General features: G+C 49.6%; 1 protein-coding gene across 3 annotated transcripts in view; it reads left to right on the top strand.

Annotated features, from left to right (window-relative positions):
• LOC116956608 (complement C1q tumor necrosis factor-related protein 5-like) overlaps positions 1-26,007 on the top strand; it is a 137,335-nt gene extending 111,328 nt beyond the window's left edge. Inside the window, exons 2-5 of one of the 3 annotated variants that reach the window (XM_076054398.1) lie at positions 6,511-6,543; positions 17,912-18,035; positions 18,360-18,422; positions 20,521-26,007. In XM_076054398.1, coding sequence (XP_075910513.1) covers positions 6,511-6,543; positions 17,912-18,035; positions 18,360-18,422; positions 20,521-21,017 — 717 coding nt within the window. In that variant the 3' untranslated portion in view covers positions 21,018-26,007. Of the gene's footprint in view, positions 1-4,522; positions 4,656-6,510; positions 6,683-6,987; positions 7,051-9,855; positions 12,928-17,911; positions 18,036-18,359; positions 18,423-20,520 lie in introns of those variants that run through there. The other 2 variants (XM_032978415.2, XM_076054397.1) reach the window with 2 other exon arrangements.
• The last annotated feature ends 625 nt before the right edge of the window (positions 26,008-26,632 follow it).

The following is a 26,632-nucleotide window of genomic DNA, read 5'->3' as shown; positions in this document are numbered from 1 at the left end:
GTCAGAGAATGAGGAGGCTTACCACAGCCTTCGCTCGGAGGTTCGGAGAGCCGTGAGGCGCTGCAAGGATGGGTGGTGGTCCCGGGTTGCTGGGGAGATGGAGTCTGCCTCAGTGGCCCGTGATCACAAATCTCAATTTAACTCCATCAAAAAGTAACCTGCAGCGCCACACCTATTACCATCATGAGGGGAAAAAAACGGTGATCCAATCTCCGACCTACAGGAACAGGTTTGCAGATTTGCTGAGCATTTCTGTGAAGTCCTGGGGGAGGGAAAATCCCTCAGCCAGGAAAACATCGTGGCACAAAGTGAGGATGACCCTGCTGATGCTGCGGTGCCTCAAATATTGGAAGAAGTCACCCCCTGTGAGTGGCTGGCTGAGGTGCCATCTGTTTAGGAAGTACTGAAGGCGATCCGGAGTCTGAGACCAGGAAAGGCAGCGGGCAGAGATGATCTCCCAAGCGAAATGCTGAGGGAGGGTGGCGTTTGTGCACTGACTGCCCTATATGACATCATAACAACAGTCTGGACCACTGGACGGGTTCCGCAGGATTGGAGGGATACCCTGGTGGTCCCCCTTTTTAAGAAGGGGGACCGCACAGACTGTAATAACTACAGGGGCATCTCACTCCTCAGTGTGCCAGGAAAGGTCCTCTCAAAGATTATTCAATATCGCCTTGCCAGGCACGCTGAGGAGAGGCTTGCGGAGCCCCAATGCGGTTTCAGGAAAGGGCGGTCCTGCACAGATGCCATATTTTCTGTCCGTCTGCTACAGCAGAGGTGTAGGGAATTCCAACAAGACCTACATCTCTGCTTCATTGACCTGGTCAAGGCCTATGATGCCATCAGTAGGCGTGGGCTCTGGGTTGTTCTTCGTGCTTTTGGAGTACCTAACCGTCTGCTCACGATCATTAAGGACCTTCATGATGGTGAGCGGGCACGGGTAAAACTACGTGGCCGGGAGTCAGAGCCATTCCCTGTACACCTTGGGGTGCGACAGGGATGTCCTCTGGCTCCCACATTATTTAACATCTATTTTGACCACGTAGTTCGTGAAGCCTTCAATAGCTGTACCGGGAGATTCTCCATATGGTACAGATATAATGGGAGGTTGATCGATGCCCGGGTGCGGTCAAGGGATGGCTTCCTATTGCTCAACCACGTTATGTATGCTGATGATTTGGAAATAGCTGCTCATTCAGAGGAGGAGTTGGAGACGCTGCTGCTGAGACTGGAGCGTGCCACTAAGAGGTGGGGCCTTACCATCAGCCCCACCAAAACTAAGCACCTGCCTGGCTATTTTGTACCATCGGACACTCCACCCCCACAACTCCCAATCGGTGATGGGGCAGTTGTGGAGCGAGTGGAGAGTTTCCCATATCTGGGCAGTGTGCTTATGACCGGCTCCAGTTTAACAGTAGAGGTCTCACTCCGAATCATTCCAGTGGCAATATATTTTCATCGGTTTCGTAACGCTGTGTGGAAGCTACCTGGTCTGTTGCTCCGCACTAAACTTCAGGTCTTCTCAGCCACGGTCATTCCCTCTCTTCTCTACTCTTGCGAAACGTGAACCCCCCTAATGGAACATATTCGCCGGTTAGAAACATTTAGGCTGGCCTGCCTACGATCCATCCTGGGTTTAAACAGACTAGATTGTGTGAGGAGCTCACAAATCCTTGAAAGATCTGTGCAAGGTCCCATCGGTGAGCTCCTCCGGCAGGCAAGGCTGCGATGGCTGGGTCAAATAGCCTGCATGCCCAGCCACCGGATGCCCAAGCAGATTTTGTTCGGCCGGATTGAGGGGGCTAAATGGGCGCGGCACGGGCTCGAGAAGAGATGGAGTGATGTGGTGCAGGAGGACGTGGAGCTGAGTGGACTTGCCGATGGCTGGTACCAGCGGTGTCACGATCGGCCTCTGTGGAGGAGGCTCGTGAAGGACGCTACTGGGCAGTTGGAGGTAGTCGCCCTCAAACAACAACGGAGGGCAGAGGTGCGACGCTCACAACAACGAGCGGAGCGCTGGGTGGCTAAAGCACAGCAGGTTGGCACAGTAGGGGGCACAGGTGGTGCATCAGCCAGTCATCTCAGTCATGTTAGTCAGTCGACCCGTGGCACTTGGGTCTGCCCCGTGACCTCCTGCCCGCGGGCGTTCGACCCTTCATGTGACCTCAAGGTGCACATGGCCTGGCACAAGCGTCGTGGTTACGTCAACGCCACTTACTGGCGAATGGCGGTTGTTGTTGTTGTTGAATGAGTAGGCCCTAGAGACAGTGCCTACTACTGTGCCTACTGGATAATACGGCGCTGCTCGGTGGGTGAGTGGGTGAGTGAGTGAGTGGGTGAATGAATGAGTGAGTGGGTTGATGCGTGAGTGAGTAAATGAGTGAGTGGATTGCTGGGTGAATGGGTGAGTTGGTCGTTGAGTGGGTGAGTGGGTGGGTGGGTGATTGGGAGAATGAGAGAGTGAGTGAATGGGTGAATGAGTGAATGAGTGGCTGAGTGAGTGGGTGGTTGAATGGGTGATGGCTGAGTAAGTGGGTGGGAGAATGAGTGAGTGGGTTGTTGCGTGAGTGAGTGAATGAGTGAGTGCGTTGCTAGGTGAGTGGGTGAGTGAGTGGGTGGCTGAGTGGGTGGGTGAATGAGTGAGTGGGTGAGTACAGTGAGGGAAAAAAGTATTTGATCACCTGCTGATTTTGTACAAAGAAATGATCAGTCTATAATTGTAATGGTAGGTTTATTTGAACAGTGAGAGACAGAATACCAACAAAAAAATCCAGAAAAACGCATTTCAAAAATGTTATAAATTGATTTGCATTTTAACGAGGGAAATAAGTATTTGACCCTTCTGCAAAACATGACTTAGTACTTGGTGGCAAAACCCTTGTTGGCAATCATAGAGGTCAGACGTTTCTTGTAGTTGGCCACCAGGTTTGCACACATCTCAGGAGGGATTTTGTCCCTCTCCTCTTTGCAGATCTTCTCCAAGTCATTCAGGTTTCGAGGCTGACGTTTGGCAACTCGAACCTTCAGCTCCCTCCACAGATTTTCTATGGGATTAAGGTCTGGAGACTGGCTAGGCCACTCCAGGACCTTCATGTGCTTCTTTTTGAGCCACTCCTTTGTTGCCTTGGCCGTGTGTTTTTGGTCATTTTCATGCTGGAATACCCATCCACGACCCATTTTCAATGCCCTGGCTGAGGGAAGGAGGTTCTCACCCAAGATTTGACGATACATGGCCCCGTCCATCGTCTCTTTGATGCGGTGAAGTTGTCCTGTCCCCTTAGCATAAAAAACACCCCCAAGCATAATGTTTCCACCTCCATGTTTGACGGTGGGGATGGTGTTCTTGGGGTCATAGGCAGCATTCCTCCTCCTCCAAACACGGCGAGTTGAGTTGATGCCAAAGAGCTCCATTTTGGTCTCATCTGACCACAACACTTTCACCCAGTTGTCCTCTGAATCATTGAGATGTTCATTGGCAAACTTCAGACGGGCATGTATATGTGCTTTCTTGAGCAGGGGGACCTTGCGGGTGCTGCAGGATTTCAGTCCTTCACGGCGTAGTGTGCTACCAATTGTTTTCTTGTTGACTATGGTCCCAGCTGCCTTGAGATCATTGACAAGATCCTCCCGTGTAGTTCTGGGCTGATTTCTCACCGTCTCATGATCATTGAAACTCCACGAGGTGAGATCTTGCATGGAGCCCCAGGCCGATGGAGATTGACAGTTCTTTTGTGTTTCTTTCATTTGCGAATAATCGCACCAACTGTGGTCACCTTCTCACCAAGCTGCTTGGCAATGGTCTTGAAGCCCATTCCAACCTTGTGTAGGTCTACAATCTTGTCCCTGACATCCTTGGAGAGCTCTTTGGTCTTGGCCATGGTGGAGAGTATGGAATCTAATTGATTGATTGCTTCTGTGAACAGGTGTCTTTTATACAGGTAACAAGCTGAGATTAGGAGCACTCCCTTTAAGAGTGTGCTCTTAATCTCAGCTCGTTACCTATATAAAAGACACCTGGGAGCCAGAAATCTTTCTGATTGAGAGGGGGTCAAATACTTATTTCCCTCACTAAAATGCAAATCAATTTATAACATTTTTGATATGCGTTTTTCTGGATTTTTTTTATTGTTATTCTGTCTCTCACTGTTCAAATAAACCTACCATTAAAATAATAGACTGATCATTTCTTCGTCAGTGGGTTAACGTACAAAATCAGCAGGGGATCAAATACTTTTTTCCTTCACTGTAGGTGAATGAGTGAGTGAGTCGGCACCTAGGTCAACGTGCCCACTACTGTGGCGTATTGAATAACAGGGCCCTGTCGAGGCCCCCTTCCTGGAGATCGAGAAGCCGTCTCCTCGCTGCTTTTGCGTACCTGCCCACCCACCTTTGTCAATATCGCGCATTGGTCTCTGGCGGTAGCGGTCGGATTTTTCAGTTTTTTTCCACTTGTTTTTTCCTGCTGGCGGCAAGAGAGGTCACGGGCAGGTCACGGTCGACCAAGTGGGAAATGGAGGAGCACGTGACCTGAGTAATGTTTAAAGGGGAGACGGGGGAGAGGATTCCAGTGACTCGGTGACCAACGCTGAGCACCAACACGCAACAGTCCCGCAACCTCCGATTAGCAGGACGCTCAGCTGCTACGTACGGTGGTGAGTAAGAACATTCAACGTACCGTACGTACAAAGACTCACACAGAGATCCATAGATTAATCACACCAGACCCATAGACTCACACAGAGACCTATAGCCTCATACAGAAACCCATAGGTTCCTCACACATAGACCCATATATTACTCACAGAGACCCATAGACTCACTCAGAGGCCATAGACTTCTCACACAGAGACGCATAGACTCACAAAAAGACCCATAGACTTACATAGAGACGAGTACACTCACACATAGACCCACAAAATCACACAGGCACTCGTAGACACACAACGATCCATAGCCTCACACAGAGACCCAAAGACTCACAAAGAGACCCAAAGACTCATAAAGAGACCCGTAAACTCACACAGGGACCCATAGACTCACACGTAGACCCACATACTCACACAGAGACCCACAGACTCACACATAGACCCAAAACCTCACACTGGGATCCGTAGACACACATAGATCCATAGCCTCACACAGAGACCCATAAACTCATATGGAGACCCATCGACTCATCACACAGAGACCAATAGATTCATCACAAGAGACCCATAGACACACACAGAAATCCATGGACTCACACGGAGTCGCATAGATTCACACAGAGACATTTAGACACACAAAGAGACCCACAGATGCACAGAGACCCATAGACTCACACAGAGACCCATAGATCCCACAGAAAACCATAGACTCACGCAGACTCATAAACACACTCAGAAACCCATAGACCCACACATGTATCACTATGAGTCTCCAAGAGTCTCTTTCCATCTCTACTTGTCTCTATGTTTGGCTGCTGCTATAAATGTCCACGTGATGTCCACGACAACGATGATAGGCCACTTTGTCGAGCTGCCATGATTTGTGATGGAGAGGTCTCTTCTGAAAATAAGTTAATAGCTCAGTTGGGGTATAACTTGAGACGATAAAAAATAATTTAGATGTTTTTGTTTATATTGTTTTACGTTATTTGTTTACCTTGCCTACACTTTGCCCTCCTATCCTGTTTGTGCATCGTGTGGTTTGTTGTTGAAACGTTCTGACCTCGTGGCCTCCTTACCGGAGCATCTGTGACGAGCAAAGAGCTTCATAGCTCATCAGATTTATCCTGCAGTGGCAATACATTCTGATTCTGGCTGCTGTCTCCTCGCTTGTCTCTGATTCTTCCTCGTCAGGTTCCATCCCCGGACCCCTGACGATGCCTGCTGCTCCTTATTTGAATTTGCGTCAATCTATCTCTGTCTCTCCCCGTGGAGATGTTAACGACCTCGCCTGGTATACAGGAAATCGTGGGTTCGATCGAGACCCTGATGATGCCTGATGCTGTGTATTTGGAGTTTGCTTCTCTCTCTGTCCCTCCCTGTGGAGATGTTAATTACCTCGCCTGGTGTATAGTAGGTCGTGGGTTGGACCAGACCCTGACAATTCCTGTTACTATACAGTATATTTGGAATGTGTGTTTCTCTCTCTCTCCGTGAAGATGTTAATTAGCTGCCATTGTATAAATTAGGTCGTGGGTTCGATCCCGACCCTGATGTCTGCTGTATATTTCGTGTCTTTCTGTGGTCGCGTGGATTTTTCTCCGGGTCCTCCGGTTTTTCTCATTCACAATTAGAATCAACATCACCACGTGTTTAGAGTTATGCTATAAATTTCCAAATGATGATGATAGGCCTACATCATTGAACTTTCATTTGTGATGGGCAGGGCGCTTGTGAAAAAAGAGCGACTATATAGCAGCTCATTTGTACCCTAATTTGTAGAATAAAATAATAGTTCGTAGTTTAACTCCATCCTGTATACCATGCGAGCTAGTTAACATCTCGCCACTGCTGTCCCCAGATGTCCATCTCGGCCCTGCCGCTGTTGCTGCTGCTGCTGCTGGAGGTGGTGGTGGTGGTGGGAGCCCAGCAGGAGAGGACCATCTGTGCGGGCATCAACGGGATCCCCGGGCAGCCCGGAGCCCCGGGGCAGCACGGGACCCCTGGGGCCCCTGGGAGGGACGGCAGAGACGGTGAGGGGTCGGGTCCCAGAGACCCCCCACGGTGCGCTCGTGGTGCGACGCGATCACTCATTCACTCACTCATTCACTTACTCAATCGTTCACTTACTCACTCAAATCGCTCACTCGTTCACTCACTCAAAAGTTAACTCGCCATGTCATGCACTCCATCGTTCACTCGCTCATTCTCGTAGGAGAGTGTCTCGTGTGGAGTATAGTGAGATGAGAGGGGAGAGACAGGAGAGTGCGTGGAGGCGAGTGGTGTGAATTGAGAGTGGCTTGAGGAGTGGACGAGCCATGCTTTGTTCTTCTCGCAGGCACTACCGGAGCACCCGGAGCCAAGGGAGACGTCGGGGCTCGAGGCTTGACTGGGGACCCAGGTGGGACCGTGACACTGATTCGTGTGCTCCTAGAAACTGATTCTATATATTTATTTTGTAACCAAGTAAAGCTGACTGAGCTATGTGAATCTTATTCAGAAGCGACCTGGTAATGATTGCTCGACGAAGTGGTCTCATCATCACGTGGACATTTATTCAGCCAAATAAATTTCTAAATGTGGAAGGGAAAAAAACGTAGGACCCGGTGAAAAGTCCACGCAACCACGGGGAGAGACGCATGCAAACTGCAAATACACAGCAGGTGTCAGGATTGCGATCGAGCACACGACCTCCTGTAAACCAGGCGAGGTAGGTAACGTCTAACCACCGACAGGCTGCATGTGCCACGGAGCGATTCATCACTTTTCTTATTTTTTTTAACGTGAAGTTAAAAGACACCAGAAGGTGCCAAGCAACTCAATATAATCGAGGTAGGAAATAACCGAGCTCACTGCTCTATTTATTTCACTGCGGTTGCTAGGAGATGTTAACTCCCTCATCTGGTCCACAGGAGGTCGTCGATTAGATCCCAACCCTGACGATGCCTGATGTATATTCGGCAACACAGCTGCTCAGTGGACCTTGCACCTGGGAATTTAGCAAATAGTTTAGTTCCTAGTTTGGTCTATGGGTCTCTATATATCTCCATGTTTTGAAAAACAGAGCTCACGAGATATACCGTGTATGGCTGTAACATCTGTGGGGGCTGACGCCCCCCTCCTCTTCTCCCACCTCCTTCTCCGCCCCTTCTCGCCGGGCTGCCGCCAATCGAGTGATCGGCCTCCCCGCACCAGCGTCCTCTCTGTGGGATATGGCTAGTGGCTGGCTCCCCACCGCCTGGAGTTATCCCAGACATTCCCCACGTACACCACCACTAATGCGGAGGTGGCTGCGTGCACGCGCGTGCCCGAGGAGCCGCATCTCCGCTTGCAACGGCTCGGGCTAAAAATAGCCGTATGAATATGCACGCGCCCCTCTCCCCCCCCCTCCTGTGCGTCGGCTTTAATCCGCTGTGCAAACACGCACGTGGGCACGGGCACGCGGGCAAAACTACGGCCGGGTTGATGATGATGTACGAGCGCTTCACACGCCCGCACGTACCCGCACCACACCTACGCTCTCCCCACCCACACAGAAATCACACCACACGGATCCTCTGTGCTAAAGTTTATTAATGACGCCAATATGCTTTACCTGGAGGAGGAACATTTCGCGATGAGAGCCTAGCGTAAACTCTGCCTATGAACCCAGTTACCCAAACGTCCTGCCACGTACCTCGCAGCTGTACTCACGGAGTCGCACGGACGCTGTGAGAGTCGGAGGGAGAAGGACGAGCGACACCCTCGCTTATCGCTGCCTCGTAGCGGCACTCGCTGGCATCACACCGGTGCTGCGAGTGGCTCAAGGAGGCAGGACGGCAGGGAGGGGTCTGGATCGCCCGGAGGTTGAAGACAACTGAACTCTAATTCTAGATTTGAAGCTTTCGTGACTGCAAGGATTCATACTCTTTGGTTTTTTTGGTAAAGTCACGTAGGTAAAATAAAATGTAAAATAAAAGAAAAGAACTAACTTAAATCGCGACGTTTCGGAGGCAACACAAGCTTCCGTCTTCAGGTGGAACAGTCACAGCAAGATAGCTGCATTTGAAATCACCATCCCGGGGCACCTATCTTCATTCTCTAAACTTCAAAGGCTCAGGGTGACATCATACCGCGCAGCCAATCGTTCGCTTACCCATTCTTCCCGTCATCGTCCCTCTCCACCGACTCTACCGTGGCCTAATCCGCTCACTTCAAAGGCCCAGGGAGGCATTGCACTGCACAGCCAATTGCGTGCTCATCTGCGCCGTCTACATGGAGGGCCACGGGGTCTGCTGCTTCTGCTGCTGCTGCGGCCCCTCACCCATTGTCCTCCCGTGCTCATTAATTCTAACCCACTGATCTGCCCTTCTGGCCTAATATTCCACCCTGCGCCTCTCCCAGTGTCGTGAGTAACTCATTATGGTTGGCCCAATGAAACTTTTAGTTCTGGGCCAAAACAAATCTAAGCCAATTTAGAGGCACCGCAATGTAGCTTGATGATGAGGGTCAGCCAATCTCCCGGCACCGGGAAACCATGGGACTCCCCCTCTAGGGGCCCTTCGAATTAAAACCCTATGTGCCAGGCAACCCCCCGTCAGGACACTACTACGTGGGTGCACTGTGTGTGGGTGTCTGTTTAGTGTGGGGGCCGGGAGGGGAGTGCGGCGTTTGCGGAGTTGCTCCGTGGTCGTGGCACCACACATCACCCCATGTTCTGGAAAAACAGAACCCATTCAATACACCATGTAGAGCTGAAATATGCATTTTATACAGACACGTCGGGCAAGGTTTTCCTGTTACAAAACAAGGACGTTTGTCACAGGACACCACACAATTGTGCAGGTTTGGCTCACCGTCATCAACATAGATGCAGAATTGCCCCATCTCTCCGTTTGAGAGTTGGGATGAACACACAAAAAACAAAAATCCCCGTATAGCCTTAACATACTGTTGTGGCAAGTGCTGTTGGTGAGCACCTATGAAAACCGGCACGCCTTTGTCTCCCAAGTGGCATTGTTAAAACATCGCACCAGGTAATCAGTTGAGACTGAGTCGACGTAGGGTAGGAGGCCCAGTACCGGTTCAGATAATCATCACTCGTGTTGACCATGAGTGGGAATCGAACTCGGGTCTCTGCCGAGTTCATAGTGCTAACCGCTACACTACCGTGGGGTGACACATACACATGCACACGCCTTGCATTTGGACCGTGTTGTCTGCCTAGGTCTGCCGGGAAAGCTGGGCCCTCTTGGCCAACCGGGGCTCACGGGATCTCCGGGAGTCCCAGGTGAGCAGGGCGAAAGAGGCGAGAAAGGCGAGCGGGGAGAGAGCGGCGTGGGGCCCAGGTCGGCCTTCTCCGCGAAGGTGGATGCTTACAAGCCGGCGGCCGGCTCCCCTGTGACGTTCAACGTCATCATCACCAACCCACAGGGCCACTACAACCCTGGTACGGGGAAGTTCACCTGCGCCCACCCAGGCGTCTACTATTTCACGCTGTACGCGCATCCCAGTGAACAGCACCTCGTGGTTATGATCATGAAAAACGGGGAGGTCATTTCTAAGATGTGTGGTATAAACTACAACGCAATAAGCGGCAGCGTCGTGTTGAGTCTCAAAGCCGGGGACGAGGTGTGGCTGGAGTTGGAGTCTCCGTACATTAATTTTTTTGTCAACGCGCACAGAGACGCCGTGTTCAGCGGCTATATCCTGTACCCCGAGTGAATATTTTTTGTTTCCAACGGAACACATTCACTCACACGCACGCGCATGCACCCCCTCCCCCCCCGTGTTAAAAAAGCTTTTGGGCAACATCTCAGAAAAATATCCAGCAAAAATGTGCAAATTTACTTGGGTAGCCCAAAGCTGTGGTAATGACTGCTAATTTTCGGATGTGACATTTTCACACCAGAGGAAAAATAGGCCCAGCACTTTTCCTCAGCCACCTCTCTCCATGTCAGCCAGGGTGTCTGGGCGAATATGAATCGATTAGACAACGCAGAGAGACATAGCAGCTTGCACCAACTGAATAAGTCTTGAAACCTCAACAATTTTCCCATCCGGCATCGGCAGTGAAGGGGGAAATATTTCAATTCGAGCTGATAGCTGTGAGGGTTGCTCATTTCTAACATGGGAGAGAGGAGTTCGGATCCATTTTCTCTCCCGTGCAATTCCCTCATTTTTTTTATTGCACGGCAACAGAAAGAAGGACAATAACTCAATCTGGAATTCTGAGAATCTTAACAAGATTCGGCACGGCCGATGAATCAGATGCCTTTAATGACCTCCTGTTACAGGTGCTAGCTAAAGTGACCCCTCGAGATATAGTCTTCTTGTTGGGTGGCTTTGAGTCTCGAGTGGGGCATGATGCTGGCACCTGGTCTGGAGTGATTGGAAGGTATCGGATCAGATCAAAAACAACGGTTGGAGGCTGCTATATTTTTGTGTGGCCCATGGGCTTGTAATTACCAACACGCTGTTCCAGCATCGGTGCATCCACACAACAATGTGGATGCATGCCGGGTCCAAGCAAGAACATCTTCTGGAAAAGTGGATTTGCGCCCATTTCCTTGACACCAGGCCATACCGTGAGGCTGATCTGCCCACTGACCATCGGCTTATCATTTCTAAGATGTGCATGCCATTCTTCCACTCCGGTAGTGGGTGTACATCCAGGAACGTATTCGAACAAATAGCGGCCTGGTCTCAGCTATCTAATGAAAGTTGCAAGTGAGAATTTCATGATCACTTGCAGCTGGGGTTTGCATCTTCCACCATTCCTGATGCCGAGGGGAAAAGGGCGAGTTATTGGACTGTGGCTCATGCAGCTGCAATGGCTGCTTTGGGTGCACTGTCCAAATTTCCCCAGAGACCCTGGCAGACAGAGGAGGTGTTCAGGCTGGCTGAGAAAAAACGAAGTCGACTGTCACAGTCTGCAGCAACCCATGTAAGAGAATGAGGAGGCTTACCACAGCCTTCTCTCAGAGATTTGGAGAGCCATACGGCGCTGCAAAGATGGGTGTTGGTCATGGGTTGCTGAGGAGATGGAGTCTGCCTCAGTAATACCTGATCACAAATCACAGTTTAACTCCATCAAAACGTAACTTCTAGTGCCACACCTATCACCATCATTAGGGGTGTTGTATGTATGCCAATTTCAAAAAATTATATGAAGAGTGATATCGCCTATATTTTATGTAATAGTTATCTTTTTACACATATGGATTTAGCGCGTTCTTAAAAAAACACCCAGTAACTGAGGCCTGTGAACTCCTCCATTGAAACAACAAAGGCAAAAGGAGCACCCCCTGCTGCTTTAGCAGCGTCCCGAACACAAAGGAGACAGGCATCGTAGAGGTTACTTACTCACAAGCCTTTGCTTGAAAAGTTGTAATGTTTGGATTGACCACCACCGCGTAGGAATATTTTCCAACATTATGGTATTAAACGTTAGCTTGATGATAGAATGTGCTGTTATATGGCGGTGCAGCCCAGGAGCAAAAAGGTTTTCATAGTGACTATTTGGCATACATCTTGACTTAAAGCTTTCGTGACTGCAGGAATAAATATTATTGGGTCTTTCGGTAAAGTCATGAAGATCGGTTGAAAAAAATATTATTTTTCGATCACAACACAAGCAATCGTCATCAGGTGGAGGAAAGAGGTGGAAAGCTGCTGAGGCAGATTGTTTTAAAAGGTTTGAAATGGGTGTAGCCCAAGGGTCATAAACGAAGTGGGCAGGGCTAGTTATGTTAATGTGACCGGACAGTGGCCTGTTAATGTGATATATTAGAATGTTAATGGCAGATCGCAGAGCAGCAATGCCGAGCTCGGCGTGCGAGGTGGCTATGTTAGTGTGGGAAATTTAACCTGACCACCCAGCTCGACGACGCTAACTGACTGCATAGCTGGCTGACTATCCAGCAGTGGCGGCGTCGGGCGATGACAAAGATGACAGCAGCGATGGCGACGACGAGGACGACTTCCACGGCTAGACGACCCTGATTCCCACAGACAGCCACTGAGCTCCCTGTCTCGCACACTTTTATACTTCCAGCGGGATCTGGCCACGCCCTGGCCACGCGCCCCTTCTCGAACCTTCTAGCTGGTTCTGAGAGCTCAAACATAGATCGCTTCCATGACCCTTGACCCAGTTCTTCCCCTTGGGTGGGAACACCCGCAATTGCTACTTCTAGTCGCCAGTCGGCTCTGATACACTACATTTGCATGGGCAATGTTGTTGGTGTTTTGATGATATTGTGTTAGGGGAAGTTGAGATTAAAGTTGCTTAGATTAAAAACAGGTTTCTGTGTGCTTCTTTCCTAAAATCGTGCATCATTGTCCTAATAACGAACTGTATCCTGTGGTGAGATCTGAATCCCGAGACCTGACACAATTGCACAGGTAATTGTTAAAGCGAGAACCATTAACGTTAAAGCGAGAATCGTACATGTTGAAGCGAGAATCATTGATATTATCACGATTGTTGATACATAGCCCGAGACAACGAGAGTGCCAATAGTGCATTTTTATTTCATTATTTTACCTATTTTTTATTCATTATATTTTTTAATCACAATATTTACAACAGGGAAAGAAGGTGATATGATCTATGACCCCTAGGAACAGGTTTTGTCGATTTGTTGAGCATTTCTGTGAGGTTTCAGGGGAGGGTAAGTCCCTCAGCGTGGAAAGCATCATCGGGAAAAATAGGAATGGCCATGCTGATGCTGTCGTGCCTCATATATTGAAAGAAGTAGTCATCTTGATTTGATGTTTTAGTGACTGCAGGAATCCATACTGTTTGGTTCTTTAGGTAAAATCACGAGCAATCGTCATCAAATGTTCACCTGATGACGATTGCTTGTGTTGCGATCGAAACGTCGTTATTTATTTTGTTTTATTTCGACCTACGTAACTTTACCGAAAGAACCAAAGAGTATAGAAGAAGTCATCTCCTGTGAGTGGCTGGCTAAGGTGCTATATGTTGAGGAAGTACAAAAGGTTATCCAAAATCTGAGAACAAGAAAAGCACCAGGCAGAGATGATCTCCCAAGCGAAATTCTGAGGGATGGTGGCGTTTGTGAGAAAACTGACCTACATGACATCATAATAACAGTCTGGACAAGCAGACGGGTTCTGCAGGATTGGAAGGATGCCCTACAGGGGCAATTCCCTCTTCAGTGTTGCGGGAGAGGTCCTGGCAAGGATTAATCAGCCAGGCATGCTGAGGTGAGGCTTGTGGAGCCAAATGTGGTATCAGGAAAGGGCCGTACTGCACAGATGCCATATTTTCTGTCCGTATGCTACAACAGAGGTGTAGGGAATTCCAACAAAACATACATCTCTCGTTAATTGACCTGGTCAAGGCCTATGATAATATCAGTAGGCCTGGGCTCTGGGTTGTTCTTCTATGCTTTTGAAGTCCGTGACTCTCTGCTGGGCAGGCCCTGGTAAAACTACGTGGCCAGGAGTCGGAGCTTTTCGCTGTTCACCTTGGGGTATGACAGGAATGTCCTCTGGCTCTAACATTATTTAACATCTATTTCTACCACGTAGTTCGTGATGCCAATGATGGCCGTATCGGAGGAATTTCTATCTGGTACAGATACAATGGGAGGCTGATCGATGCCCACGTGAGGTCAAGGGATGGCTCCCTATTGGTCAACCATGTTATGTATTCCGATGATCTGGTGATTTCTGCTTACTCAGAGGAGGAGTTGGAGGCGGTGCTGCTCAATCTGGAGGTTGCCACTAAGAGGTGGGGCCTTACCATCAGCCCCACCAAAACTAGGCACCTGCCTGGCTATTTTGTGCCATTGGACAATTCACCCCCACAACTCGCAATTGTTGATGGGGCAGTTGTGGATAGAGTGGAGAGTTCCCCATACCTGGGCAGTGAGCACATGATCAGCTTCGGATTCACAGCAGATGTCTCACTCTGAATCAGTCGAGCGGCATTATCTTTTCATTGGTTATGTGGAAGCTACCTGGTTTGTTGCGCCACATGAAGATTCCCGTCGGCTCGGCCACAGTCATGCCATCCCTTCTTTATGCTTGCGAAACGTGGACCCCCCCTTATGGAACATCTTGCCTGGTTAGAAACATTAGGCTGACCTGAGTATGATCCATCCTGGGTTTAAACAGGGTGGATTGTGTGAGGAGCTCACAAAAAACCTTTAAAGATCTGGAAAAGTCCCATCGGTGAGCTCTTCTGGCACCGAAGGCTGCGTTGGCTGGTTCATGTAGCCCGCACGCCCAGCCACCAAATGCCTAAACAGCTTTTATTCGGCCGGATAGTGAAGGCTAAACGGCGTGGCAAGGGTAAAAAAAGAGATCGAGTGATGTGCTAAAAGAGGATGCAGAGCTGAGAGGACTTTCCGATGGCTGGTTCCAGCGGTGTCAAGATGGGCCTCTAAGGAGGAGCTTGTTAAGAATGCTATTGGGCAGTTGTAGGCAGTTGCACTCCAGCAACAACGGAGGGCAGAGGAGCGATGCTCACAACAACACGCGGAGCACTGGTTGGCTCAAACACAAGAAGCTTGCACATAAAAGGGCACAGATGGTGCATCAGCCAGTCATCTCAGTTAGTCGACCCATGGCACCCACTGGATCTGCCCCGTGATCACCTGCCAGCGGGAGTTCGAAATTTCACGTGGCCTCAAGGTGCATATAGCCTGGCGCAAGCGCGGTGGTGATGTCACCGCCGCTTAGTGGCGAAAGGCGGTTGTTGTTGTGCACGCGCAAGCACACGTGTGTGTGTGTGAAAGTTTATTTCCCCCGCACATTCGATTAGCACGGTTGACTACGTATGTTGCGAAAGAAGTTGAACGTGCATACACACGTGTCACAGCATGGAAAGAGGTGGCGGCGGCTGATTACAGAGGCCTTCATCCAGCAGTGGATAGTCCCTGGCTGATGGTGATGATGATAGCAGTAGTGGCGAGGGTGAGATATCACACACAAACGCACGCACGCGCGTGCGTGTTTTGGTTCCAAATCGAGAAATGCAATAAGCGGACAGGGTCACACTAACTCCATCACGTGTTCTCTGTGTGTTTCTATCAAAGTGAGTGTGTAAGGAGCGGTAGTGTAGCGGTTAGCTCTACGCCATACTGGGAACCCGGCGACCCGAGTTCAAATCACGGCCAACATCGGTGATTTCGAGTATCTAAACTGGCCCGCAGCCTCCGCGAGGTCACCTCAGTCTCAAGTGAGTAGCTGGTGCGGGACGTAAAATCATCGCTGCTGGGGAGACAAAGGCGACCGGGCGTGGTGCTGACCACCCACCCCCTCATGTGCCATGCCGGCCTTCATACGTGCTCGCGAACAGCTCTTGCCCCTACAGTCTATTACAGGCTATACAGGGGCAGTCACGTGCGGTAAGGCGAGGCAGGGGAGGCAGAGCCTCACCTGTCATACTGCAATGGAAATAGCTTTACTTCAAGTACAAAAAAAAATCATTAAATAGAATGAATAGTATGATTTCCACACTGATCTGTGTTATAAATATAATTTCTGTATGAATCCAATAATTTTCATAGTCAAAATCGCCAATTTTGCCGAGCTCTGCTGCAAATGCAGGAAGAGACGAGAGGTGAGGCAGCGACGAGCTCAGCCTCCCCTCTGATTGCGCAACCCCTCAGAAACTGGATGGAGCGCAGGCAATAAGCGCGTGCCTGTTACTATCTCAGTATGTCACCAATGTAATGTTTGTAGACCCCTTCATTGTATGTAACCTTCCATAGTCCAGGTAACTTATTTCACGTATTATGTGTATAAAGATATTTAGGCTCGCTGGTCTCGTCATGAAACTGCATTGAAAAAGCACCAGGGGAGGCAGCTATCACATCTGCCTCACTGAGGGGGACGTGTCAGACACGCCCCCCTCAATGATGACACGCCCCCTCACTAAGGACACGCCCTCCTCATTGAGGGCACGCCCCCTCGGTGAGGATACGCCCCCCTCAGTGAGGACACACGCCCTCAGTGAGGACACTCCACCCCTCAGTTTGGAGATCTGGCACTGATACTAGCCAGTGCCTCCCCACCCATTGACCTCACCGCACGTCACTGCTAAATATCACCACTAAGGGAGATGAAGGCGGGTGGGCGTGGTAGTGCTGGCCACCCACCCCCTCGTGTGCCACAGTGCCGGCCTTCATAGGCGCTGCTACTTCTCGCTCTAACAGCCACTTGACCCCGGCAGTCTGTTAAAGGCTACACGAGGGATCTTTGTCTTTCTTGTTTGTGCTCGTGCGTGTTGACTGTGACGTCACATGTGGGAGGTCTGGACCAAGTTAGAAATGGAGGACCACGTGACTCAAGTAATGTTTAAAAGAGGAGACGGGGGAGAGGATTCCAGTGACTTGGTGACGAACGCTGAGCACCGACAACCTCCGATTAGCAGGACGCTCAGCTGCTACATACGGTGATCCGAAAGAAAATTCAGCGTACCGTAAGTATAAAGACTCACACAGAGATCCATAGACTCATCACACCAGACCCAAAGAATCATCACACGCTGACCCATAGACTCACAAAAAGACCCATAGACTCACATAGAGACGAGTAAACTCACACATAGACCCACAAACTCACACATAGACCCCCAGACTCACACAGACCCATAGATGCACACAGAGATTCATAGCTTGACACAGAAACCCATAGACTCACTGGGAGACCCATAGACTCATCACACATACACCCACAGACTCACACAGGGACCCGTAGACTCACACAGACCTATAGACGCACACAAAAATTCAAAGTCGCACACAGAGACCCGTAGACTCACATAAAGACGAGTTAACTCACACATAGACCCACAGACTCACGCAAAGGCCATAAACTCCTCAACCAGTCGCACAGACTCACACAGAGAGCCATAGACTCACAAAACGACCTTAGACTCACAAAGAGACCCATAGACTCAAACAGAGACCCACAGACTCACAGAAAGACCCATAGACTCACAAAGAGACCCATAAACTCACATAGAGACGAGCAGACTCACACAATGACCCACAGACTCGCACAGAGACGAGTACATTTTCACGTGACGATGATAACACTACATCATTGAACTTTCATTTGTGAGGGGCAGTGCGCTTGTGAAAAAAAGAGCGACTATATAGCAGCTCATTTGTAATTCACTTGCTAAGATAAAATAATAGTTCGTAGTTTAGATCCATCCTGTATACCGGGCAAGCTAGTTAACATCTCGCCACTGCTGTCCCCAGATGTCAATCTCGGCCCTGCCGCTGTTGCTGCTGCTGCTGGTGGTGGTGGTGGGAGCCCAGCAGGAGAGGACCATCTGCGCGGGCATCAACGGGATCCCCGGGCAGCCCGGAGCCCCAGGGCAGCACGGGACTCCTGGGGTCCCTGGGAGGGACGGCAGAGACGGTGAGGGGTCGGGTCCCAGAGACTCCCCACGGTGCGCTCGTGGTGCGACGCGATCACTCGCTCGCGCACTCGTTCACTCGCTCATTCATTCACTCACTCGTTCGCTCTATCGTTCACCCGCTCACTCATTCGCTCACACGTTCACTCACTCAATAGTTCACTCACTCATTCACTCAATCGTTCACTCGCTCATTCTGGAAGGAGAGTGGTTCGTGTGGAGTAGAGTGAGGTGAGAGGGGAGAGGCAGGAGAGTGCGTGGAGGGGAGTGGAGTGAATTGAGAGTGGCTTGAGGAGTGGACGAGCCATGCTTTGTTCTTCTCGCAGGCACTACCGGAGCACCCGGAGCCAAGGGAGACGTCGGGGCTCGAGGCTTGACTGGGGACCCAGGTGGGACTGTGACACTGACTCGTGTGCTCCTAGCAGCTGATTCCATATACTTATTTGATTTACCAAGTAATCCTCACTGAGCTATGTGTAGTGGCATAACGTGCGCAGAGATTGCAAACAACATTTGCATTTATGTACGGGTTGCAGACAGTGAGGTCACCTCAGGACGAGCAGGTGCAGGCGCGTGGCCTGGGTGACAGCAGACAGAGAGACGCCAGCAATTAGTGACCGAGGCAACGATTGGCTGGCTGCAAATTCAAACGCGGTGTAGGCGCTACGGAGGCGCGAGACAGTGGCGATAAGGTGGAGGACGCCGGCTTAATGAGGGCCATCTGAGGGCACTTAATGAGGAGGGCGATAAATGGGGAACGTGTGAAGCAACGGGGTTAAGTTGGTTGGAGATGAAGCAGTGAACACTTTTCAAGAGAAGTCCGGGACCTTGCCCTCCACACCTCGTCCTCGCCAGCGGTGATGGCTGAGCCCCCGCTGGTGGGCACGGGCAAGACACGCTAGCAGAGGAGAGGCGAGCAGAATCTTTAGCCTGAGTGTGATAGGCTAAAGGGGTGAGAAGCTATCAGAGTATACAGATAGAGTGTCCGTGACAGGCTAGGAGAGCGGGGAGTAACAGGCTAGTGGAGCAAGAGAGAGTAAGCTCGAAGTAGCAGGCTAGCGGAGGAAAAAAGCAAGAGTTCGCTACAAGAGTGCGTGTTGCTGAACGTGAGGAGCATCCGTGTGGGATGCTGTGAATAAAGTAACACAGCAAAAATAGACGAAGTTTTAGACGTGAATAACCACCACACGACAAATGTAACTCTTGTTCAGAAGCGACCTGGCCACACGTAATGATAGCTCGACAAAGTGGACTCATCATCACGTGGACATTTAGTCTACTAAATCAATTTCTAAATATGGAAGGAAGAAAATTCAGAGGATTCGGTGAAAAATTCACGCAACCACGGGGAGAGACGCATGCAAACTCCATTATAACAGCAGGTGTCAGGATTGTGATCAAGCACACGACGTCCTGTAAACCAAGTGAGGTAGTTAAGATCTAGCCACCGACAGGCTGCATGTGTCACAGAGCGATTCATCACTTCTCTTATTATTTTTACGTGAAGTTAAAAGACACCAGAAGGGGCCAAGCAACTCAATATAATCGAGGTAGGAAATAACCGAGCTCACTGCTCTATTTATTTCACTGCGGTAGCTTGGAGATGTTAACTCCCTCGTCTGGTACACAGGAGGTCGTCGATTCGATCACAACCCTGACAATTCCTGATGTTAATTCGGTATTTGCATGTTCTCTCCGTGGTCATGTAATTTTTTCTTCGGGTCCTCTCGTTTTCCCTTCAACGTTTAGACTTCAGAGTATTTGGCTGCTACAAAATGCCACGTGATGATATCAGCCTTTTCATTGTCGACAGGCAGGTCACTTCTAAAAAAATGGCAACACAGCAGCTCAGTGGACCTTACACCTGGTAAAATAACAAGTAGTTTAGTTCCAAGTTTAGTCATGGGTCTCTATGTATCTTCATGTTTTGGAAATTAGAGCTCACTCGGTATACCGTGTATAGCTGTAACATCACCCCATGCTCTGGAAAATATACCTCATTAGGTACACCGTGTATAGCCAGAACATGACCCCCATATTCTGGAAAACAGAACTCACTCAGTACACCGTGTAGACCTGAAACACATGTTCCATACAGACACGTCGGGCAAGGTTTTCCTGCAAAATAGCAAAGATGGTTGTCACAGGACACGACTCAATTGTTGGGATGAACACACAAAATCAAAGATCCTCTATATAGCCTTATCAGACTGTTGTCGCAAGTGCTGTTCGTGAGCACCGATGAAGGCCGGCACGCCTTTGTCTCCAAAGTGGCGTTGTTAACACATCACACTTGGTAATAATTTGAGGATGAGTCGACCGAGGAAAGGAGTCCCAGGACCGTTTCAGATAATCATCACTCGTGTTGACCATGAGCGGGAATCGAACTCGGGTCTCTGCCGAGTGTATAGCGCTAACCGCTACACTACCGTGGGGTGACACATACTCATGCACACGCCGTGCGTTTGGACCGTGTTGTCCACCTAGGTCTGCCGGGAAAGCTGGGCCCTCTTGGCCAACCGGGGCGCGAGGGGACTCCGGGAGTCCCAGGTGAGCAGGGCGACAGAGGCGAGAAAGGCGAGCGGGGAGAGAGCGGCGTGGGGCCCAGGTCGGCCTTCTCCGCGAAGGTGGACGCTTACACGCCGGCGGCCGGCTCCCCCGTGACGTTCAACGTCATCATCACCAACCCGCACGGCCATTACAATGCCGGCACGGGGAAGTTCACCTGCGCCCACCCAGGCGTCTACTATTTCACGCTGTCCGCGCATTCCAATGAACACTATCTCGTGGTTATGATCATGAAAAACGGGAAGGTCATCTCTAAGGTGTGCGGTGAAAAATACGACGCAATAAGCGGCAGCGTCGTGCTGAGTCTCAAGGCCGGAGATGAGGTTTGGCTGGAGTTGGAGGCTCCGTACATTAATTTGTTCTTCAACGTGCACAGAGACGCCGTGTTCAGCGGCTTTTTCCTGTACCCTGAGTGAATCGGTTTTGTTTCCATCAGCGCATCTGGGAAAACAGATTGGGAACACATTCACTCACACGCACACGCATGCACCCCCCCTTCCCCCCCGTGTTAAACAAAGCTTTTGGGCAACATCTCAGAAAAATACCCAGCAAAAATCTGCAAATGTGCTCGGCTTGCCCAATGCTGAGGTAATGACTGCTAATTTTCGGATGGGAAATTTTCTCACCAGAAGAAAAATAGGCCCGGCACTTTTCTCAGCCACCTTTCTCCTTGTCATCCAGGGTGTCTGGGCGATATATGAATCGGTTTGACAACGCAGAGAGGCATAGCAGCTTGCACCAACTGAAAAAGTCCTGAAACCTCAACAATTTTCCCATCCGGCATCGGCAGTGAAGGAGGAAATATTTCAATTCCAGCTGATAGCTGTGAGGGTTGCTCATTTCTAACAAGGGAGAGAGAGGAGTTTGGATCCATTTTCTCTCCCGTGCAATTCCTCAATTTTTTTTTATTCCACGGCAACAGATAGAAGGACAATAGCTCGATCTGGAATTCTGATCATTTTAACAAGATTTGGAATGTATTGACTATGCCTTGGTTCGTTATGCACAAGGACGTGAACAAACTGTGGCGGATAATATTTCATTGACAACCAAGTACAACCAACTCTTAAAACTCTCAGCGACTGTCATAGCACGCGAGTACAAAACCCTGCAGTTCACCGACTTCACCCAACGACCCTGCGTGTCGACAATGACGGAACACCGCATCGACTTAAACAGATAGAGACCACCACGAGGAACGTTCACAACAACCCTGACGCACGCCTCCACTCCTGGGTGACGAGGCAACGCACCAGAAGCCCAGGATATGCAAATTCACCGTCGAGGTCGACTACATAGTCATGGGTGCGACAAGGATGTCCTCTCGCTCCCACATTATTCAACATCTATTTTGAACACGTAGTTCATGAAGCCTTCAATAGCTGTACCGGAGAAATTTCCACTTGGTAAAGATGCAATGGGAGGCTGATCGATGCCCGGGTGCGGTCAAGGGATGGCTCCCTATTGGTCAACCACGTTATGTATGCCGATGATTTGGTAATTGCTGCTCATTCAGAGGAGGAGTTGGAGACACTGCTGCTTAATCTGGAGCTTGCCGCTAAGAGGTGGGGCCTTACAATCAGCCCCACCAATACTAAGCAACTGCCTGGGTATTTTGTACCATCGGACACTCCACGGCCACAACTCCCAATCGGTGATGGGGTAGTTGTGGAGAGAGTGGAGAGTTTCCCATACCTGGCGAGTGTGCTCATGACCGGCTTTTGTTTAGCAGCAGAGGTCTCACTCCGAATCAGTCGAGCGGCAATATATTTTAATCGGTTGCATAACGCTGTGTGGAAGCTACCTGGTCTGTCGCTCCGCACAAAGCTTCAGGTCTTCTCGGCCACAGTCATTCCCTCCCTTTTCCATGCTTGCGAAACGTGAACATCCCTAATGGAACATCTTCGCCGGTGAGAAATATTTAGGCTGAACTGCTTACGATCCATCCTGGGTTGAACCAGGCTGGATTGTGTGAGGAGCTCAAAAATCTTTGAAAGATGTGGACAAAGTCCCATCGGTGAGCTCCTCCGGCAGGCAAGGCTACGTTGGCTGGGCCATGTAGCCTGCATGCCCAGTCACCGCATGCCTTAACTGCTGTTGTTCGGCCGGATAGAGGGGGCTAAACAGGCGTGGCATGGGCTAGAGAAAAGATGGAGTGATGTGGTACAGGAGGACGCGGAGCTGAGTGGACTTGCCGATGACTGGTACCAGCGGTGTCAAGATCGGCCTCTGTGGAGGAGGCTTGTGAAGGACGCTACTGGGCAGTGGAGACAGTGACCCTCTAGCAACAACGGAGGGTGGAGGACCGATGCTCACAATATCGAGCGGAGCACCGGGTGGCTAAATCACAGCAAGTTGGCATAGTAGGGGGCATCAGCCAGTCGTCTCAGTCAGTCAACCCGTGGCACCTGCTGGGTCTGCCCCGTGACCTCCTGCCAGCAGGCGTTCGACACTTCACGTGGCCTCAAGGTGCACCTAGCCTGGCACAAGCGTCGTGGTGACATCACCGCCACTTAGTGGCGAATGGCGGTTGGTGTTGTTGTGTGCATGTTCATGTGTTGTGTGTATCTATATGATATGTGCATGTGTATGTATCTGTATGTTTCTTTGTTCATGTGTGTGTACATGTGTGTGCATGTTCATGTTTCCAGCAAAAACCACCACCTATCTCCTCACTGGTGCCAGATGGTAACGCTGTGGTGGATGTGAGCAATGCCATCCAGGAAAGGCCAATTCCAAAATCGCCGATACCCGTTAATGGTGGTTGTAGCCACCATAGGTCCAAAATCAGGGTTTTGGACGGGTGTGAGGGGATGATACAATACATATACCACTAAAATACATGTAAAAAAATCTAACTAATCTTGTACCGGAGGTCCCGGGGGGAAAAGTATCTATGGCAACTCCTGGCCAAACCCAATTTGGTGGAGCCAGAGGTCTGAATAATTACCATTGGGGTTCCTCCAGAAACAGCAAGAAGCCATTGCGAGTGGCCACGTGGAATGTTCAAACGCTCACTGTGGAGGAAAGGCTGCCACTCCTCTGTTGGGAGCTGGACTGGTACCACCTGGATCTCTGCGGCATTCAGGAGGTCCGGTGGACTGGCTCCAGCCAATATGAGGGGTGGACAGTCCTCTACTCGGGGTAGAAGACTGCCAAACAACAGAGAGTGCATTTTCTTCTGAACAAAAGAATGTAGGGGGTATGGGAGCATAGAGGTGAGGTGTGGGAAACTGGAAGCCTCAGGCCACTGTGGGCTCTCCTTCCCTTCAATCAAAGGCAAGGTATGGTGGTCGTGGTTATTTATGCCCCCACCAAAGATGAACATCAGTGGAGGGATGCAGGCAAGGCCGATGAATCAGATGCCTTTTATGACCTCCTGTTACAGGTGCTAGCTAAAGTGACCCCTCGCGATATAGTCTTCTTGTTGTGTGGCTTTGAGTCTCGAGTGGGTCATGATGCTGGCACCTGGTCTGGAGTGATTGGCAGTCATCGGACAGATCAGCTAAAACACAACAGTTGGAGGCTGTTATATTTTTGTGCAGCCCATGGTCTTGTTGTTTCCAACACGCTGTTCCAGCATCGGTGCATCCACACAACATCATGGATGCATACCGGGTCCAATCAAGAACATTTGCTGGACTACATAATGATGGAAAAGTGGATACGCGCCCATTTCCTTGACACCAGGCCCTAACGTGAGGCTGATCTGCCCACTGACCATCGGCTTATCATTTCTAGGATGCGCATGCCATTCTTCCACTCCGGTAGTGGGTGTACATCCAGGAACCTATTCGAACAAACAGCGACCTGGTCTCAGCTATCTAATGAAAGTTGCAAGTGAGAATTTCATGATCACTTGCAGCTGGGGTTTGGATCTTCCACCATTCCTGATGCCGAGGGGAAATGGGCGAGTTATTGGACTGTGGCTCATGCAGCTGCAATGGCTGCTTTGGGTGCACTGTCCAAATCTCCCTAGAGACCCTGGCGGACAGAGGAGGTGTTCAGGCTGGCTGATAAAAAACGAAGTCCACTTTCACAGTCTACAGCAACCCATGTCAGAGAATGAGGAGGCTTGCCACAACATTCTCTCATAGATTTGGAGAGCCATACGGCGCTGCAAAGATGGGTGTTGGTCACGGGTTGCTGAGGAGATGGAGTCTGCCTCAGTAATACTCGATCACAAATCACTGTTCAACTCCATGAAAAAGTAACTTCTAGTGCCACACCTATCACCATCATTAGGGTGTTGTATATGCCATTTTCAATTTTTTTTATGAAGAGTGATATCACCTACTTTTTACGTTATAGTTATCTTTTCACACATATGGATTTAGCGTGTTCTAAAAAAACACCCAGTAACTGAAGCCTGTGAACTCCTCCCTTGAAACAACAAAGGCAAAGGCGCACCCCCTGCTGCTTTAGCAGCGTCCCGAACACAAAGGAGACGGGCATCGTAGAGGTTACTTACTCACAAGCCTTTGCTTGAAAAGTTGTAATGTTTGGATTTACCACCACCGCGTAGGACTATTTTCCAACATTATGGTATTAAACGTTAGCTTGATGATAGAATGTGCTGTTATATGGCGGTGCAGCCCAGGAGCAAAGAGTTGTTATAGTGACTATTTGGCAAAAATCTTGACTTAAAGCTTTCGTGACTGCAGGAATTAATATTCTTGGGTCTTTCGGTAAAGTCACGAAGATCGGTTGAAAGAAAAATAATATTTTTTGATCACAACACAAGCAATCGTCATCAGGTGGAGGAGAGAGTGGGAAAGCTGCTGAGGCAGATTGTTTTAAAAGGTTTGAAATGGGTGTAGCCCAAGGGTCATAAACGAAGTGGGCAGGGCTAGTTATGTTAATGTGACCGGACAGTGGCCTGTTAATGTGATATATTAGAATGTTAATGGCAGATCGCAGAGCAGCAATGCCGAGCTCGGCGTGCGAGGTGGCTATGTTAGTGTGGGAAATTTAACCTGACCACCCAGCTCGACGACGCTAACTGACTGCATAGCTGGCTGACTATCCAGCAGTGGCGGCGTCGGGCGATGACAAAGATGACAGCAGCGATGGCGACGACGAGGACGACTTCCACGGCTAGACGACCCTGATTCCCACAGACAGCCACTGAGCTCCCTGTCTCGCACACTTTTATACTTCCAGCGGGATCTGGCCACGCCCTGGCCACGCGCCCCTTCTCGAACCTTCTAGCTGGTTCTGAGAGCTCAAACATAGATCGCTTCCATGACCCTTGACCCAGTTCTTCCCCTTGGGTGGGAACACCCGCAATTGCTACTTCTAGTCGCCAGTCGGCTCTGATACACTACATTTGCATGGGCAATGTTGTTGGTGTTTTGATGATATTGTGTTAGGGGAAGTTGAGATTAAAGTTGCTTAGATTAAAAACAGGTTTCTGTGTGCTTCTTTCCTAAAATCGTGCATCATTGTCCTAATAACGAACTGTATCCTGTGGTGAGATCTGAATCCCGAGACCTGACACAATTGCACAGGTAATTGTTAAAGCGAGAACCATTAACGTTAAAGCGAGAATCGTACATGTTGAAGCGAGAATCATTGATATTATCACGATTGTTGATACATAGCCCGAGACAACGAGAGTGCCAATAGTGCATTTTTATTTCATTATTTTACCTATTTTTTATTCATTATATTTTTTAATCACAATATTTACAACAGGGAAAGAAGGTGATATGATCTATGACCCCTAGGAACAGGTTTTGTCGATTTGTTGAGCATTTCTGTGAGGTTTCAGGGGAGGGTAAGTCCCTCAGCGTGGAAAGCATCATCGGGAAAAATAGGAATGGCCATGCTGATGCTGTCGTGCCTCATATATTGAAAGAAGTAGTCATCTTGATTTGATGTTTTAGTGACTGCAGGAATCCATACTGTTTGGTTCTTTAGGTAAAATCACGAGCAATCGTCATCAAATGTTCACCTGATGACGATTGCTTGTGTTGCGATCGAAACGTCGTTATTTATTTTGTTTTATTTCGACCTACGTAACTTTACC

This window comes from Petromyzon marinus, chromosome 66 (genome assembly GCF_048934315.1).
Source record: "Petromyzon marinus isolate PM22_M1 ecotype Great Lakes invasive population chromosome 66, UKy_Petmar_22M1.pri1.0, whole genome shotgun sequence".
NCBI classification, from domain to species: domain Eukaryota; kingdom Metazoa; phylum Chordata; class Hyperoartia; order Petromyzontiformes; family Petromyzontidae; genus Petromyzon; species Petromyzon marinus.
Note: the sequence above shows the minus strand (reverse complement) of the source record. Positions and strands in the feature narration are given on the sequence as shown.